Below are 15,347 nucleotides of genomic sequence, written 5' to 3' on the forward strand. Positions count from 1 at the left end.
CTATCCTTTGCACGAATGCCTTCAAAATAACAGGACCCAAGAGAGAAAGTGTTACTACTTGTGATCAAACGTTCCAGAATTCCTAAAGTTACTGAACAATCAAAGCTTCAAGTACCAATCTAATAAAATGAAGTGATTGGCATTGAGGAACTGCAAAAAGTTTCTACCGACTGTAAATATTAAAGTAAGTTTCACTTGTGCTTTTCAGCTGCAGTAATTTAGTAGCAATTTGTTACCGTACCTGTCTCATGCTTTTTAAAACGTTCCCTTCTCTCTTTGCAGGTTTACCAGGCTTTTCATTGCAGCTTTGCCCTTCCTAAGATGTCAGGAGAGACTGAAAGCCACCCATGTGAATGACACGCTGTTTGTTTGCAGAAGCTTTGTGTGGATGCCAGAGAGACTCGGCATGATATTAATTAGCTGACTATGAAGTGCACGGTGAACAGTAATCATGTACTCCAGCACTTGTTCATTTTTAAAAACATTTTCCAAACATTTCTGCTTCAAAGGGTTTTGTCTTTCTTTGCACTGAGTTGGAAATGTTTGAAGTGGAGCAAACTGTACTTCAGTTCTGTTTGTCCAGTGGAACAACTCTTCAAGTTTTGGCATCGGTGGAAGTCCTGAATATTGTGTAAAAAGTTATTGCTGTGTGAACTTTCATTGTGTCCAGACTCTGTCTTGCGTTTGAATCAACACCTTTCCCCTAAAAACCACATTTCTGTATTTGATTAGAAGAAACCATGACAAATACAGCTGTCATTGCAATTTATTCCATCCTCTCTCTGAATCTCCAAACAAGACATATAAATGGCATTTGTTTAAGGGATTCCACCACATCTCTGCAGGTGTGATTTAAATCAAAGACATCAGATTTCTACAGGTCAGATAAAAGATTCCAAATCAAGTTTGAGTTTATTGTCAGTGTATCAAAATGCAGTGATAGAGGTTGATTTACCAACACACCTGTAGATATATCTTGCTGAGTCCAGCAAGTATGAAACAGTTATAAAGAGAGATCAGCTGGTACAGAGCAAATGCAACATAATTTGACTAGTTTGGATTCATTCAGGAGTCTGATAACAGCAGGAAAGAAAGTGTGCTAGAATATGATGGTATGATCTCGCATTTGTGAGTCTTCTTCCGGATGGGTTGAAGAGAATGTGGCCAGGGTGGCATGCTTGTTAGCTTTTCCGAGCTAGCAGGAAGGTGTAGGTATAGGGAAGGATGTGTGTGTATGGGTGATGACCTGAGCCATTTTCACCACCCCAGTTAACTGTACCATGAAGTGAAGCATCCTGATTGGATGCTTTCAATAATGCATTTGTAGAAGCTCGTAAGGGATGCAAGTGACATGCCAAATTTCCTCATGCTTCTAAAGAGGTGGAGGCATTGATGTGCTATATTGGTCATTGCATCAATATGGCGAAAACAAGACAGGACAAGGAAATGTTTACTGCAAGAATTTAAAGCTGAATACTATCTTCACCTCAGCACCATTGAAATAGTGCAGCCCTATTCCAGAAGTCTGTAATCAGCTCCTTGGTCTTGCTGACAATGAGGGAGAGATTGTTCTTGCACCAAGCCAAGTCCCTCTATCTCTCTTCTACACTTTGTCAGGTCATTGTTGGAGAACCTGCCTATGGCTGTGGTGTCACCTGCAAATTTACAGATGGAGTTGGAGCAGTTTTTGGCAATGCAGTCATAAGTGTTCAGTGAATATTGTTTTGGGGAGGGGGGGTGGTTGCTGAGCATGTTCCACATCAATAATCACCCTTGGCACATACACTTTGTGGCCTCTTCATTTTGGAAGCAGGAATTGTACATTATGATTGAAATGATACTTTCACCATGAGATGATCCTGTGGACTGTTGGGTGAACTTTTGGTTTCATACTGAGTACTCTTCCCCAACCTCCTGCGATCATGCCCCATGCTCTCTGGCATACTTTTCTATTCCTGTTCTGTACTCAGGACATCTGCTTGGGATGAAGTGAGTGGCTGCATAATCAGGCAACACGTTAGTTTTCATCTTCCTCTATTGTTTTCTTCGCCTGCATCCAGAACTCAGGAAGTGGCATATGTAGCCTTGTGGGCATTTGTGTCATGTAGGAAACTGGGCTGTTTCCAGTTGAGCCTAAAAGCCAGATGATGGTGGGATAACAAATGATACAATTATTGATTGAATTGGAAACTTTGCATGAGACCCAATGAGTGAGGGAATATTTTGATCTGAAGATGACCTCAGAGGTTGTTTGTAACCATATCACTCACTTGGTGTGGCAAACCTTCTGTGAGCAGCTAACAGGGATTAAATGTTGGCCTGAGAGTTGGTTCTTGGAACCAGTAGGTCGATGAATTTGTTGTTGAGTGTTGTACATTTTCTGTTGCTGTCCTGGTTTCCTCCTTGTAGTGTCTCCTTTAGTAGACTTCCTCTTTTCCATCCACATAAACCGACCTTCCAAAGAGTTTCAGCTGCCACATCAGAGAGGATTTGTGCTCCCTTTCACCCTCTTGATGTATATCATTGCTTGTCCACAGCTGGGTTGCACACATTCACTGAAGGTTTTTCAGCAGTGCACAAGCTCATGGCTGCTGGTCTCGTCCCCCCACCAAAAACAGGAAGCACACTCAGTTGAAAAAAGAGATTCCCTCAAATGACCTGACTGCCACGGCAGACATGGGGAAGTGGCACCCAGCAGGCTTGTCTCAGTACAAGATGGCTGCCTTGTGCAACTGACAATGTACAGCTGTTTAAAGTACCTGAAAACCTTACCATCTGCTCCTGGCTTCCATCGTGATTTTTTTTGGTCATATTTTACTTTGATTATAGATTTTCCCAAGCCAGTACAGTGACTACTGGAGACTACATAAGGGATGTGTCCAATTGACTCAAACATTAACAAGTTAACTGTCTCAATCACTCTTGCTAGTCCAGACTAAGGTTTTATTAGCCATGAAAAAAGTATTCAAAATCATTTGAAGCCATCAGCTTTAAAATTTAACGACTATGAAGACCCAGCAGTACATAAAACTGTACAGGTTTTAAGCTGCCAAATATTTTCACTGAACCAACTGATGCTGAGCCAAAGGGCTTTTTGCATTTTGATTTTTACATTAACCTTCCATTAAAAATTATCACAGCTATCATATCACAAAGTATCGTGGCCAATAAATTAGCATTTTATGAGACATGTAAAACAAGTATTTACGATTTGCTAATGTGACTGTCTTTCATGCTGAACCAATTCCGTGTCCATTTTATTCACTGCTCTCCACCTTTTTAGGTCTCTTCATGGACTAGCCTCAAGGCTTTTATGTATGCACTCTTAAACTAATGGTTCTGGCATTTTATTTTGTAATGTGAGGGAGCTTGCATAAAGTGGGTAACCTTTCAAATTGAAACATGTTGTAAAAATATAATCATTTGCACACACTTAATTATTTTGATTCAACGTTGAACCTAGATGCTGTAACTTCTCTCGTGCTGAAGATTAACCAATTCTGTAATAATAGAAAAATGGGATGAGACTTTCTTGACAGGGTGGATGTTGAGAGGATGCTCCCCTTTCATAGCAGAATCTGGAACTGGGGGTTGCCTATTTAGAAGGATGAGGCCTAATTTTTTTTCCTGAGACTTTGGAAGACTCCAGACCAATATTTGTATGACAGAGGTAGAAATATTCTTGCTAAATAGGGGATGAAAGGTTACTGCAAGAATGAGATCAATTCACAATCAGATCAACCACCTCCTTGAATGGCCCCTAATCCTGCTCCTTGTCTAAATGTTTGTATGAAAAATGTCTTCAGTTTTAAATATATGCTTCCTGCATCTTGTAGATATGATCTACCTGTATCTACAAAGTACATTCAGAGAACAAACTCAGTGAGTCAGGCAGAATCTGTGGAGGGAGGGAGACACTTGGCAGTTTGTATCTCGTTCCCATCCCTGAATGCTGCCTGACCCATTGAGTTCCTCCAGCTTATTGTTTTCTCCATGTTCACCACCTGCAGTCTTTTGTGTCTCTTTAAAATGTGTTCAGTGAAGATCAAGTGCTATTCAGAAGAGTTTTGACTGCAAAATATGCACAATAAATACACAATTCCACCCTCGTCAAAGAATAAAATCTTATGAGAGAGATTTTTCATAATGTGTAGAATATCCTGCTAACTAAATTCTCATTGTTTTGATCATTTTTGGTCCCTAAAATTCTAATAATAAGCCTTCTCCTGTGTATGTTTTGCTTTTTTTAAAAAAATACCACTCTCACCAGCAAAATTTAATTGAGCTACATTTCAGAGGATTACACTTAATTTAAAAGTCTCCACAGACTCAAAATTTTCCATTCAATTCTGAAGTAAAGATACTGTCTTGTTGTAACCAAACTGCTGTTTGTCAGTGGTTTTCAGAGCATCTTACAGTGTTAGTTTGTTTGCTCATAAAGGGGCTGTGGCTGATTGGAACTTATTCAACAATAACCATCAAGGAAAGAATCAGTTATCAAGCAGATGAGTTGTTTGCCTCTGCCTGAGCAAGGATTTGATCTGAATAAAATCAGAATCTCCAAATGTTGCAATTATTTCAAAGCTTATTGAGCTTGGTGATCATTCTTGAAGATTTATTAGAATATCATAGATACAACATGGAGACAGGCCCTTCAGCTCAGTGAGTTCACGTCAGCCAAACAATATCTAAAGTAAAATATGTGTGCTGCATATTGTTACGGATTTTCTTTCATCATTGCCAGAATATTTATACCTATGTGTTTCTATTTGTTACCAGATTAACTATATTTTGGAATCCAGAGCAAGTTCAGCTCGAGCAGACTACCAGGCTCAAAAACAAAGAAAACTTAGCAGAAGAACAAGCTTCAGTTTTCAGAAAGACAAAAGATCAGGACAGTGACTGCAGCAGGCAACAGAGACAACATAAAATGTCTGGACAATTCTGCTGACAGAGAGGGAAAGAGAAGGTCTCCACAGTATTACAGGTGGGAGACAGGACCATATCGTTGTAACTTTCCAGGCTGTCAAGAGCAGGGTATAGCAAAGGAAACTGATTAAAATTTGGAGACTTTTAGATCTCTTGCTTCTCATGTGTTCAAAGGATCCTCAGCTTCCTGTTTGGGATGCAGGCTTTCCTCCAAGATTCTTCCTCTTGACAAGCAGCCATATCGGAGAGAAAAAATACAGGTGGCTCTGTTTGGAACCCTGTGCTTTGATTCTTGGGGAGTTCCCCTATATAATCATCTAAGGATTATGGATACAATAAATTGCACTGTCTGACAAGTGACTTCATACAGGTGTTGCAGCTTGTCACTTGATCAAAGATTAAAGTTAATCATGTTGGGACAAAACCATAACATTTTCTTTTCTGATTCTTTTAAAAAAAACAATACTGGATAAGTAAATTAACAGATTTTTCTGAACAGCTGAATAATACATTTTTTATGACCTCTGGAAGAAATAAACATTAGTTTTTACTGTGACTTGTAAATGTTCCTGCATTGTACCTGCTAACTATAATATAATGACAAAGCACTGTGTAAGAAATAGCTGGTATTATTTCAGTCTGTCATTTCAGGACAGTTTGGGAATGTATAATATGTTTAAAACATTTTTCTTTCTGGCAAAATGTATTAAAAAAATCTGCAGTTTCCAAAAACTGTTAGTCTTAGTTGAAATATTCTTTATCAACAATTTTACACCATAAATTTAAAAAGCTTGCTCATATTTACAAGAATCTGAGCAACTGCTGATTCAGATGATATTACTTTCCATTTGTTGTGTTCTGGCCTTTCATTCAGTCTGAAGATTTTTCCACGTCAGCCATTTCTCTGGCATAGTTTAATAAATTCAACCACAATCAGTATCTCTGTAGCATTCAGTCACCACTTAACCAAAAATAAACTAAAAGCTTGGAAGTTCTCAAATGAATTGTGCAAATTCCCTTTAGGTCACTGCACTGATATGCAGTTGGTATGAGTGAGACTGAAGTCAGCTGCCTGGGTTCTTCCTGAATCTCTGTACCACAGAACCAAGGTGCCCACTCCTCTTGAAAGCTAACATCCTAAGAGTTAAACTATGGGTGTGTAGGTGTACAACCTTGTTTAATGTGCTTCAGATCCCTGTTCTTGCCTGCTCCTGTCTCTGTGGCTCTGGGATGCTTGCCCTGGCCTTTCTCATCATTCTGGATCCAATTCAAGTTCTTCCTTTGAGGGGGTAAAACTTTGCTCCAGGTCCAAGTTCAAATAACTGCAGGCACTGCTTAATCTGATGCAGAATCAAAATACTGGAACACTCAGCTGGTCAGGCATCTGTAGGAGGAGAAACCATGGTCAAAATTTGGAAAAAGAAATATATCAGATTTCTTTCCCAGTTTTGATGACCTGAAACATTGTTTCTCCTTCCATGAGTGCTGTCAGATCTGAGTATTTCCTGTTTTTGTATGCTTCCTGCATTTGATTTTGGGCAAGAGTCTGGTCTTCTACCTTTTGTGGTGTCCTGACTCCTTCCCACTATCTTTAGAACCTTTTCCCAATCTATCTGCTTCTTCAGGTGTTCACTTGCTCTCTTCAAGACTTGTGTGCACCTTACCCTCATGCCCTCCTTACCTTCCTGCTGACACTTTTTGCTGTTTTGTTACAGAGCCATCAGCCAAGGCTCCTTGAACACATTTCACCTTCCTCTTCTCAAAATGTGGGTGTGGTAGAATGGTGGTCAGTTCCAAGTTCACCTTTGAACCAAAGCCACAAGCTCAAATCGCACCACAGCAGCTATAGAGTGTGAACTTGTGATTACCTCCACCCCTGTTCACAAGTTGTCCTTGGGCAGGGGCATCTACTATCTGTGTATGAACTGCAAACACCACCAGTGCAGTTAGTTCTTAATTTTTCAAGGATCCATCTTGGATTCCAAGCAGTGGGCAGAGTGAATTTTGCCTGGGCTTCGCCATACCTGTCCATTCCCTTGTGTTCCAGTCACAGGGTTTACTGTGCAAAAATTCTTGTACAAGTGCACAAGGAAGAAAAATGGCGATGTTGCTGTAATGGCAGCACTACTGCTGGCATGGACCTGGGAGAGCAGGGAGTGGAGATACGGCTCTGCCAATGTTCTTTATGTCAACAGCACTGTACAGGCTTTAAACAGCCTATAAAAGGAGCCAATGGTTTCTTTTTTAAATCTTGTAACCACAGAGGTCTGTGCCCAAGATGACTGTGCCTATTTTGACCAATGTACCGTGAGGAGTAGCACACTCCAGGGGAGCAGCAGACCAGCTTGGGGCACCAGAAATGGGAGAACACCGCCCCCCCCCCCCCCCCCCGCCCAAAGCCCATTGAGAAGTAGAAGAATAGAAGACGACCCAACAGGTCAATAATTATGGCAGCAATCCAACCTTGGACTCAGCGACTGAAGGACCCATGTGGGCTGCTGGCAACTGAAGTTGAAGGATTCACACAGGCTCATGGGAACCAGGTATTGGAACTGGAATACGAGAGGGTGCTGGGGTCAAGAAGGGCACTGAAGGCTTCCTGGATCATCTTAAAGGTTTGGATCTGGATCTCAGGTTGGCAATGGTTTGAACTGGAGTTTTTGCAGCCGCAGGAGCGCTGGAAGCAAATCCACTGACACTCAATGCCTTTGAATGGACTCTCTTTTACTTCTCTCCTATTGTTAGGGGTGCCAGGCATGGCTCATGGCAACTCTGTTTGCTTTATGCCAGATAAAATTTAAAGTATATCATGTATATTACATTTTTATGTTATAACGTGACAGTAAAAGGAACCTTGAGCCCATGCAAAAGAGAGTATTTGGCTTATTCATTTAAATTAAAGCTGAAGAACCCCACGAATAAGCACCTTTTCTTGCTTCTGTTGGTACAGCTTATTGGAACATTGACAACCTTCTGCCTTCCACATGATATTATTTTTCACCAGTTCTCAGGATGAATGTGTTTCTGACAACTCAGGGAATGGGGTACAGGAACATTGTACCAGTTTTTTTTAATTGTGGATTGCACTGCCACTATATGCCTTCATGAGCCGTGTTAGGAACTTGGGGCTAAATATTTTCAAGATTCCTTTTATTATTGTCATGTAAAAATACATTAAGATGTAATATATATGATAAGGGTTGCCATGAGCATTGCCTGACAACCCCATCATAAGAGAAAGAGAAGCAAATAGGCTTTCCTCAGAGATGCTAAGTGTCTGTGGATTCGGCTCCAGTACTCCAGCAGCCACACAGACTCCTGTTCAATCCTTTGGCAACCCAGGCTCCAGGTCACTCTGCACTATTAATGCAAGGCAACACACAACCAAGATAATTCTCAACAAAACATTACCCTTCTCCAAAATAAAACTGCAAATGATTTTAAGTGTTTTGGTTTCTGACTAAGTTCTGAACATTTTCCCCATCACCCTGCTCCATTTTTCTCTTGTTTTAGCAGGAACCCCCTTCAAGGGCATTTGTAAGCCTGAATTTTAAATTTCCTTATTTATCCTCCTTGAATTTTACCACAGTAAAATGTGGACCAGTACTAAATGTATACGCATCATAGAAAATTAAACTGCACTATAAATATGTCAGTCTGGCGTTAATACAGTTTGCACATTTCCCAGGTTTTTAAAGTTGCAATTGCAGTAAAATCTGGCACTTCAGTCGTACTTCTCAGCATGCTAATAAACACCTTAATGACCAAACCTGAAGTATTTTGCAATACATCACCATAATTTCAGTTTTACCTACAAAAGTATCTAAAATATATATTTAAATATTTATTGATCTGTTAGCATATTGTTTTTTAAGAAAGACACAATATAAATTTTTTTCTAGGACATTATTGTTTTAAAGGGCGATTTAAAACCCAATTTACTAACCCCATTTTGTGCTACATCCATTTTACCTATGTGCTAATTCTCATTTAATGATAAATGTTACATTAACAATACTGAAGTGGATTTAAAAGTAAGATTGATGTTGCAGGGATTTGGTTTCTATTGGCTCACGCTCAGTGAATACAAGAATTAAGAACAGTGACTGGAGCTGCCAGTCTGTTCCATAATTTCGATTCTCATTGTCAGTTTTACCTCCAATTTCCTGTCGAGTCAAAATGGATCCACCCTGGCTTTGAAAGCATGAAGTCTCAGCTTCCACAACTTTCCTGAGAAGAAATATCCCCTCATCATCTTGTGTTTAACTCTTCATCCTGAAATTGTGCCCTGTAATTGTGGATTCCCTTAACCAGGGTAACTCCTCTGCAATAGAATCTCGTACCTTTCAATGAAACTGACTCATTCATATGAACAAAATCCTAGTGGGTGGATGCACAGTTTTTGCCCAGAGAAGGGGAATCAGTAACCAGAGGACATAGGTTTAAGGTGAGAAGGGAAGGATTTAATCAGAACCTGAGGGTGGCTTATTCATACAGAGGAAAAGGCTGCAAAGGAGGTAGTTGAGGCAAGTACTATTGCGATGTTTGACAAAAAGTTGTATAGGTACATGGATAGGATAAGCGCAGGCAGGTGGGACATTTTGGTTGGCATGAGCAAAGGGCCTGTTTCCATGCTGTAAGACTCCAAAAGATATCAATCCACTCGGTTCAATCTTTCCTTTATAAAACACCCATTTCATCCTGAGAATATTCAAATAAACTTTTTCAATACTACCTCATATAAAGTTGAGACTCTACATATGGTCTCAGAGCCCATACTACTTTATTCATGGTCTTGGGGGTCAGTTTTAAGGGGTATTTTCAAGCACTTATTTCCCTGTGACTTAGTCTCCCATATGTGCCTATTCAGCGCTATTTGTGAGGAGTTTGTACGTTCTCCCCGTGTGGTTTTCCTTGGGTGTTCCGGTTTCCTCCAACCTTCTAAAGCATATGGGGGTTGTATGCTCATTGGATATAATTGGACAGCAGGGGCTCATGGGCCGGAAGGGCCTTGTTACCATGCTGCATGTCTTTAAAAAAAAATCCACATGGATTCTACCACCCACTTACACCAGACATCATTAAATGTCATCCTGTAACACAAAAAGTTAATCAATTAGGAACAGGAGTCGATCATCTGGCCCATCGAGTCCACTGATCTGACCGTGGACTCAGCTCCACTTACCTGCCTTTTCCCAGAGCCCTTAATTCCTCTATTCTTAAAAAATCTAACTGTAACTTAAATATATTTAATGAGACAGTCTCTTCTATACTCTTGTGCAGAGAATTCCACAGATTTACTACTGGGAAAAGCAGTTCTTCCTCATCTCTTGTCCTAAATGTTTCCCTTCAATCTTGAGGCTATGTCCCCTAGCTCTGGTTTCACCTGCCAGTTTTCCTGCCTCAATCTTCCTTTCATAATTTTATGTTTCTATATGATCCCCTCTCATTCTTCTGAATTCCAGTGAGAATAGACCAAAGTGACGTAATGTCTCATCGTAGCCTAATCACCTCATCTCTGAAATTTACCTGCTGAACCTCTCCTGCACTGCCTGAAAAATCCATTGCTGTCCAGAGTACTCCAGGTGTGGCCTTGCTAGTTACCTACTTAAAATTAACAGCTTGAACTGTGCTAGCATAAATACCACACCCATAGTTTGGGGATTGACACCTTCAAATGCTGACAGAGGTGCCCCCATTCTCGGACTCAAACACTGGATGTGAAATTTTTTTAATGTTATCTGATCGATGAATTCATATGAGCAGAAAATCATAAAATAGTTTTTTTGTTATTTGGGGACAAAGTTTGCCATCTTTAATCATTTTTCCAAAGTTCAGTATGTAGAAAATGTGAAATGTTGCTGGTGAGTGTGTGGTATAAGATCCCCTTAAATCAACCTGATCTGTGTTTGGGCTCAGGTGCCCCTGAATTGTTTTGATCTTAGCTTGTTTATAAAAAGTTTAGTGACCAAGACTGAGGGCATTCAAAAATCTTGGGAAGGGACTTGAATCGATTGTGTTCTGGATATTCGAAGTGTCAATGAGACCCATGCATGTGGAAGTGGAGAAGAACCGCAGGGTGTATCACATTGCTTTAGGTAAGAAGTCACGTATGGAATGGGCTGCGTCAATTCCTGAGAACACAAATGAACCAGCTGGATTTTTGCAGCAATTTGGGTTCATGGGCACTATTAATGTACCATATATACTTGTGTAATCGAATTTTGGGGACCAATATCAGGGTAAAATTTAGGAGGTCAACTATTACATGCATACTACTTTTGACCGCAGTAAGTACCTGTGTCATTCAAGGCGTCAGGAGTACTGAAGGCCGGAACTGGGTGGAAATTGCATTCAGCTTCAGGAGCTCGGATGGGCCAGTGGTCAAGTTGAAGGTTCGCTGTCAGGCCTTTGGGAGCTCCAATGAGAGGGCAGGCAAGGGTTTGCGGTCAGGAGCTCCAGTGAGCAGGCGGCCAAGGAGAGGATCTGCTGTCAGGGCATCAGGAGCTTGGATGGGAACGCAGCTGAGGTGAGGGTTTGCAGTCAGGGCATTGGGAGCTCCAGCGAGCGGGCAGCTGAGGTGAGGATCTGCTGTCAGGGCATCGGGAGTTCAGATGGGAAGGCAGCTGAGGCAAGGGTTCACAGTCGAGGCATTGGGAGCTCCAGCGAGCAGGCAGCTGAGGTGAGGATTTGCATTCGGGGCATTGGGAGCTCCAGTGAGCAGGTAGCTGAGGCGAGGGTTCACAGTCGGGGCATTGGGAGCTCTGGAGAGCAAACTGCCAAGAGAAGGATCCACTGTCAAGGCATCGGGAGCTCAGACAGGCAGCCTGAGCCTAGGCAAGAGACAGCAATTGGGTCATTGGGATATCAGATGGCTGGACTGCTGAGGCCTGGAAAAGGGATGGCACTCTGGGCATTGGGAGCTCCAGTGGGAGGATGGCTGTGGCCTAAAATAGGGGGGTCAACTTTTACAGGGTATTGACTATTACATGTGTATATACTGTCAGTAATTTGGATACACCACGATAACAGGTCCCTCTGGCTGACCCATGAGCCCACACTGCCCAAATACATCCATGTGACTGATTCACTTACCTGTACGTCTTTGGAATGCAGAAGGACGCTGGAGCATCCAGAGGAAACCCAAGCAGATAATGGCAAACTCCGTACAGACAACCTGTTCGAACACGTGTCACTGGCACTTTAACAGCATTGCACTAACCACTATAACTGTGACCCTATTTACTGATGCCAAACATTTTATTCCTGATTCTTTTTCATTTCATTAGCTGAACTTAGCTGCTGCTGTGAGATTTTAATATTTTGTTCAGACCTTCTGGTCTTTCCAGAGAAGCAAGATGTGAAGAAAGCCAGTGAGGAATGAGAGAAAGGGAGTGAGAATGCACTGCAGCCCAGGAAAAATAAACTGCACTGGAATGATGGTATCCCAGGGGTAAAGGAGGGCAGAAATCTGGGGAGATGCAAGACACTGAGCAGTTAAGTACATTCTTTTTTTCTGGTTTGCTTCACAAAATTCCACTCACATATCAGGAACTCATGGTGAAATATTACTAAGAATTTCTGGACTTGCAAATTGTACTGGAGCCATCACTCATTGTTAAACCTTCCTGTGAAGGAGAATGAGACTCCACAATGGTAAAAAGGTTGCATTTAGTTTGCAGACAATTTTTAAACCTCTCTTTATGCCGGTTGCTATCTCCGATTGACAGTGGATGAAAGTGAGGTATGGCCACTGTCCTGAAGATTCATCAGCAGAATATATTATTTAAACTGCTGCTCAGAAATCTGCAAGGAGTGCTTTTCTTCTCTGCTAGATGTAACTTTCACCTCAGTTATGCTGATTTGTACCAATGCCTGCTTTCTGCCACATTACCTGCTTACCTGCTTTTTGCAATCAATCAGCACCCAGATGTGTACCAATCGACAAACATCCCCAATGGCTCCAGAGTGAAATAACTCTGTGACTACAGCCCAGGAATAATAGAAGTATCCGTTCACATAATTGGGCCTGTGTTGTTATTAGCATTCAAATCATGTAACAGGTTATTAATGATGAGCTGTGCAAGAAAAAAAAAATCACTTGGCAAGCTAGCTAATGAATTTGGCTAATGGACCTATTAGAAGTGGGAATGGGTTTTTTTTAAAACATTATTCACTGAATAAAGGTGAAGTTTTTGGAAGAAATGAAGTCTGGTTGTGAATAATTTTGAAGCCACTGAATGTAGCAGGGAGCTGACTTTTACTCCAAGATGCTGAGGACAGCAGGCCTCTCCTGTGTTTGGTGATTAGATGCTGGAATCTCAAGCTAAACACAGTCTGCTGTGGGAACACAGGGGGTCGAGCAGTAACCATGGGAGAAAAAGAATTGTCAGTGTTTTGAGGGTTTTGCTGGAACTTTACCATTTTCTTTTCCTCCCACTGATGCTGCTCAACCCCTTGAGTTTCCCCCAGCAGACTGTTTATTTCCCACGTTGTCAATGTTCTGTAAATACCTGCTCCTTCACTGCTAGGGTTTTTACAGCAGATGCTGTCCTTAACTCGTTACTGAACCATAGAACATTACAGCTCAGAAACAGGCCCCTTCACCCCTTCTCATCTGTGATGAACCATTTTTTTTGGCCTAGTCCCACTGACCTGCACCCAGTCTGTAGACCTCCATATCCCTCCCATCCATGTACTTGTTCATATTTTTCTTGAATGTTAAAATTGAGCCCACATTCACCATTTCAGCTGGAAGCTCATTCCACACTTCCATCACTCTCTGTGTGAAGATGTTTCCCCCACCCCTAATGTTCCTCTTAAACTTTTCCCCTTTCACTCTTAACCCATGTCCTTTGGTTTGTATCTCACCTACCCTGAGTGGAAAAAGCTCATCTACATTTACTTCCCCTCATAATTTTAAATACCTTATCAAATCTGCCCTTATTCTTCTACGCTCCAGGGAATAAAGTCCTAACCTGTTTAACCTTTCCCTGTAATTCAGTTCCTGAAGTCCTGGCAACATCCTAGTAAATCTTCTCTGCACTCTTTCTATCTTATTCACATCTTTCCTGTAGTTAGGTGACCAAAACTGCATACAGTACTCCAAATTTGACCTCATCCAATGTCTTATACAACTTTATCATAACATCCCAACACCTCTAGTCAATACTTTGATTTATAAATTTGATTGACTACCCATCTGTGTGTCCAATAAGGGACAAAGTGGCCTAAAAATCTGAATTAGGCCTGAGAGCGGTGATTGTAAATCTCCCTAACTGTGAAAAACCAGGGCAAAAGTAAAATATCTTCCCGCCACTGGCATATTGGCAGTTTAACCAACAAGTACAAATTACTGAGTGGGGGAGTATGGGACCAAGGGCACAACCTCAGAATAAAATGACATCCCTTTAGAACAGAGATGGGGAGAAATTTCTTCAGCCAGAGGGCAATGAATCTGTGGAATTTAAAACAGAGGTTGATAGGTTCTTGATTGGTAAGGGTGTTGAAGGTTTTGGGGAGAAGGCAGGAGAATGGGGTTGAGAGGAAGGATATGGGTCACAAATCAAATGGTGCAGCAGACTCAATGGCCCAAGTAGCCTAATTCTGCTTCAAAGACCTCTTTCTTATTAGTATGTCCCATTAGTTTACTTTCACCTCTGCCTGCAACGAATTAAAATCTCCCCACCATCCATTGGAACTACCTTAAGAGCACCTCCAGTTTGAATTCAGAGATTTGATGTTATGAACTTGGATATGTTGGTCTAAGATCTCCGTTCTGTTGGGTTTGCGAGACAGGAGAGTTGACTTTTGCAAGCTTGGTAATGGTTGAGTTCCTTAAGAACTTGCTGCATATCAGTAAATTTATCTGTATTTAATGGGACAGGTCTCATTCAAGGAGTCTACTGTCTCAATACCTTCCAGAAAAAAATATGAAACCAGATTCAATCCACTCCCTTAGATGGGACAACTCCATGGAGCCATTTCTAAAATGAATGGGCGAGCACATCTGGCCAACATGTTTCACTGATGCATGTAATCTGGTTAATACCTCATCTCACAATGGGATCTTTCTGTGCACACTGACTTCTGTTTTGTGCAAATGGAAGAGCCTTGTTGACCACAAAAGAAACTTTGATGACCTCAAGGCCCTGGTTAGGAGGCCCTGATTGTGGTTAAGGACTAGCCATGATCTTATTCAATGACAAAACTGCTTCAAGGCATCAAATGCCCTTCTGCTTATGAGCCTCACTTTTTGTTCTGCCATACTTTTCCTATTGCTGGGTCATTTTACTGCGAGTGGGATTTCAAGCTGACTTTCTCCTGTCGAGATGACAACTTCTGTCTCCCATGGGTTCTGAAGAAAGTTCCTGATGAGACCTATGTTTCAATTTACTGTTATGTCAGAAGATGCCTGG

At 41.4% G+C, this 15,347-nt stretch overlaps 1 protein-coding gene across 9 annotated transcripts in view; it reads left to right on the forward strand.

The window, feature by feature from the left end:
* The window catches only part of mapkap1 (MAPK associated protein 1), a 272,616-nt gene extending 266,687 nt beyond the window's left edge, over nt 1-5,929 (forward strand). For all 9 annotated transcript variants that reach the window (XM_069888225.1, XM_069888204.1, XM_069888217.1 and 6 more), the window contains one exon: nt 4,780-5,929. In XM_069888225.1, the coding sequence (XP_069744326.1) occupies nt 4,780-4,902 (123 nt within the window). In that variant the 3' untranslated portion in view covers nt 4,903-5,929. The remainder of the gene's footprint in view (nt 1-4,779) is intronic.
* The last annotated feature ends 9,418 nt before the right edge of the window (nt 5,930-15,347 follow it).

This window comes from Narcine bancroftii, chromosome 1 (genome assembly GCF_036971445.1).
Source record: "Narcine bancroftii isolate sNarBan1 chromosome 1, sNarBan1.hap1, whole genome shotgun sequence".
Classification (NCBI taxonomy): domain Eukaryota; kingdom Metazoa; phylum Chordata; class Chondrichthyes; order Torpediniformes; family Narcinidae; genus Narcine; species Narcine bancroftii.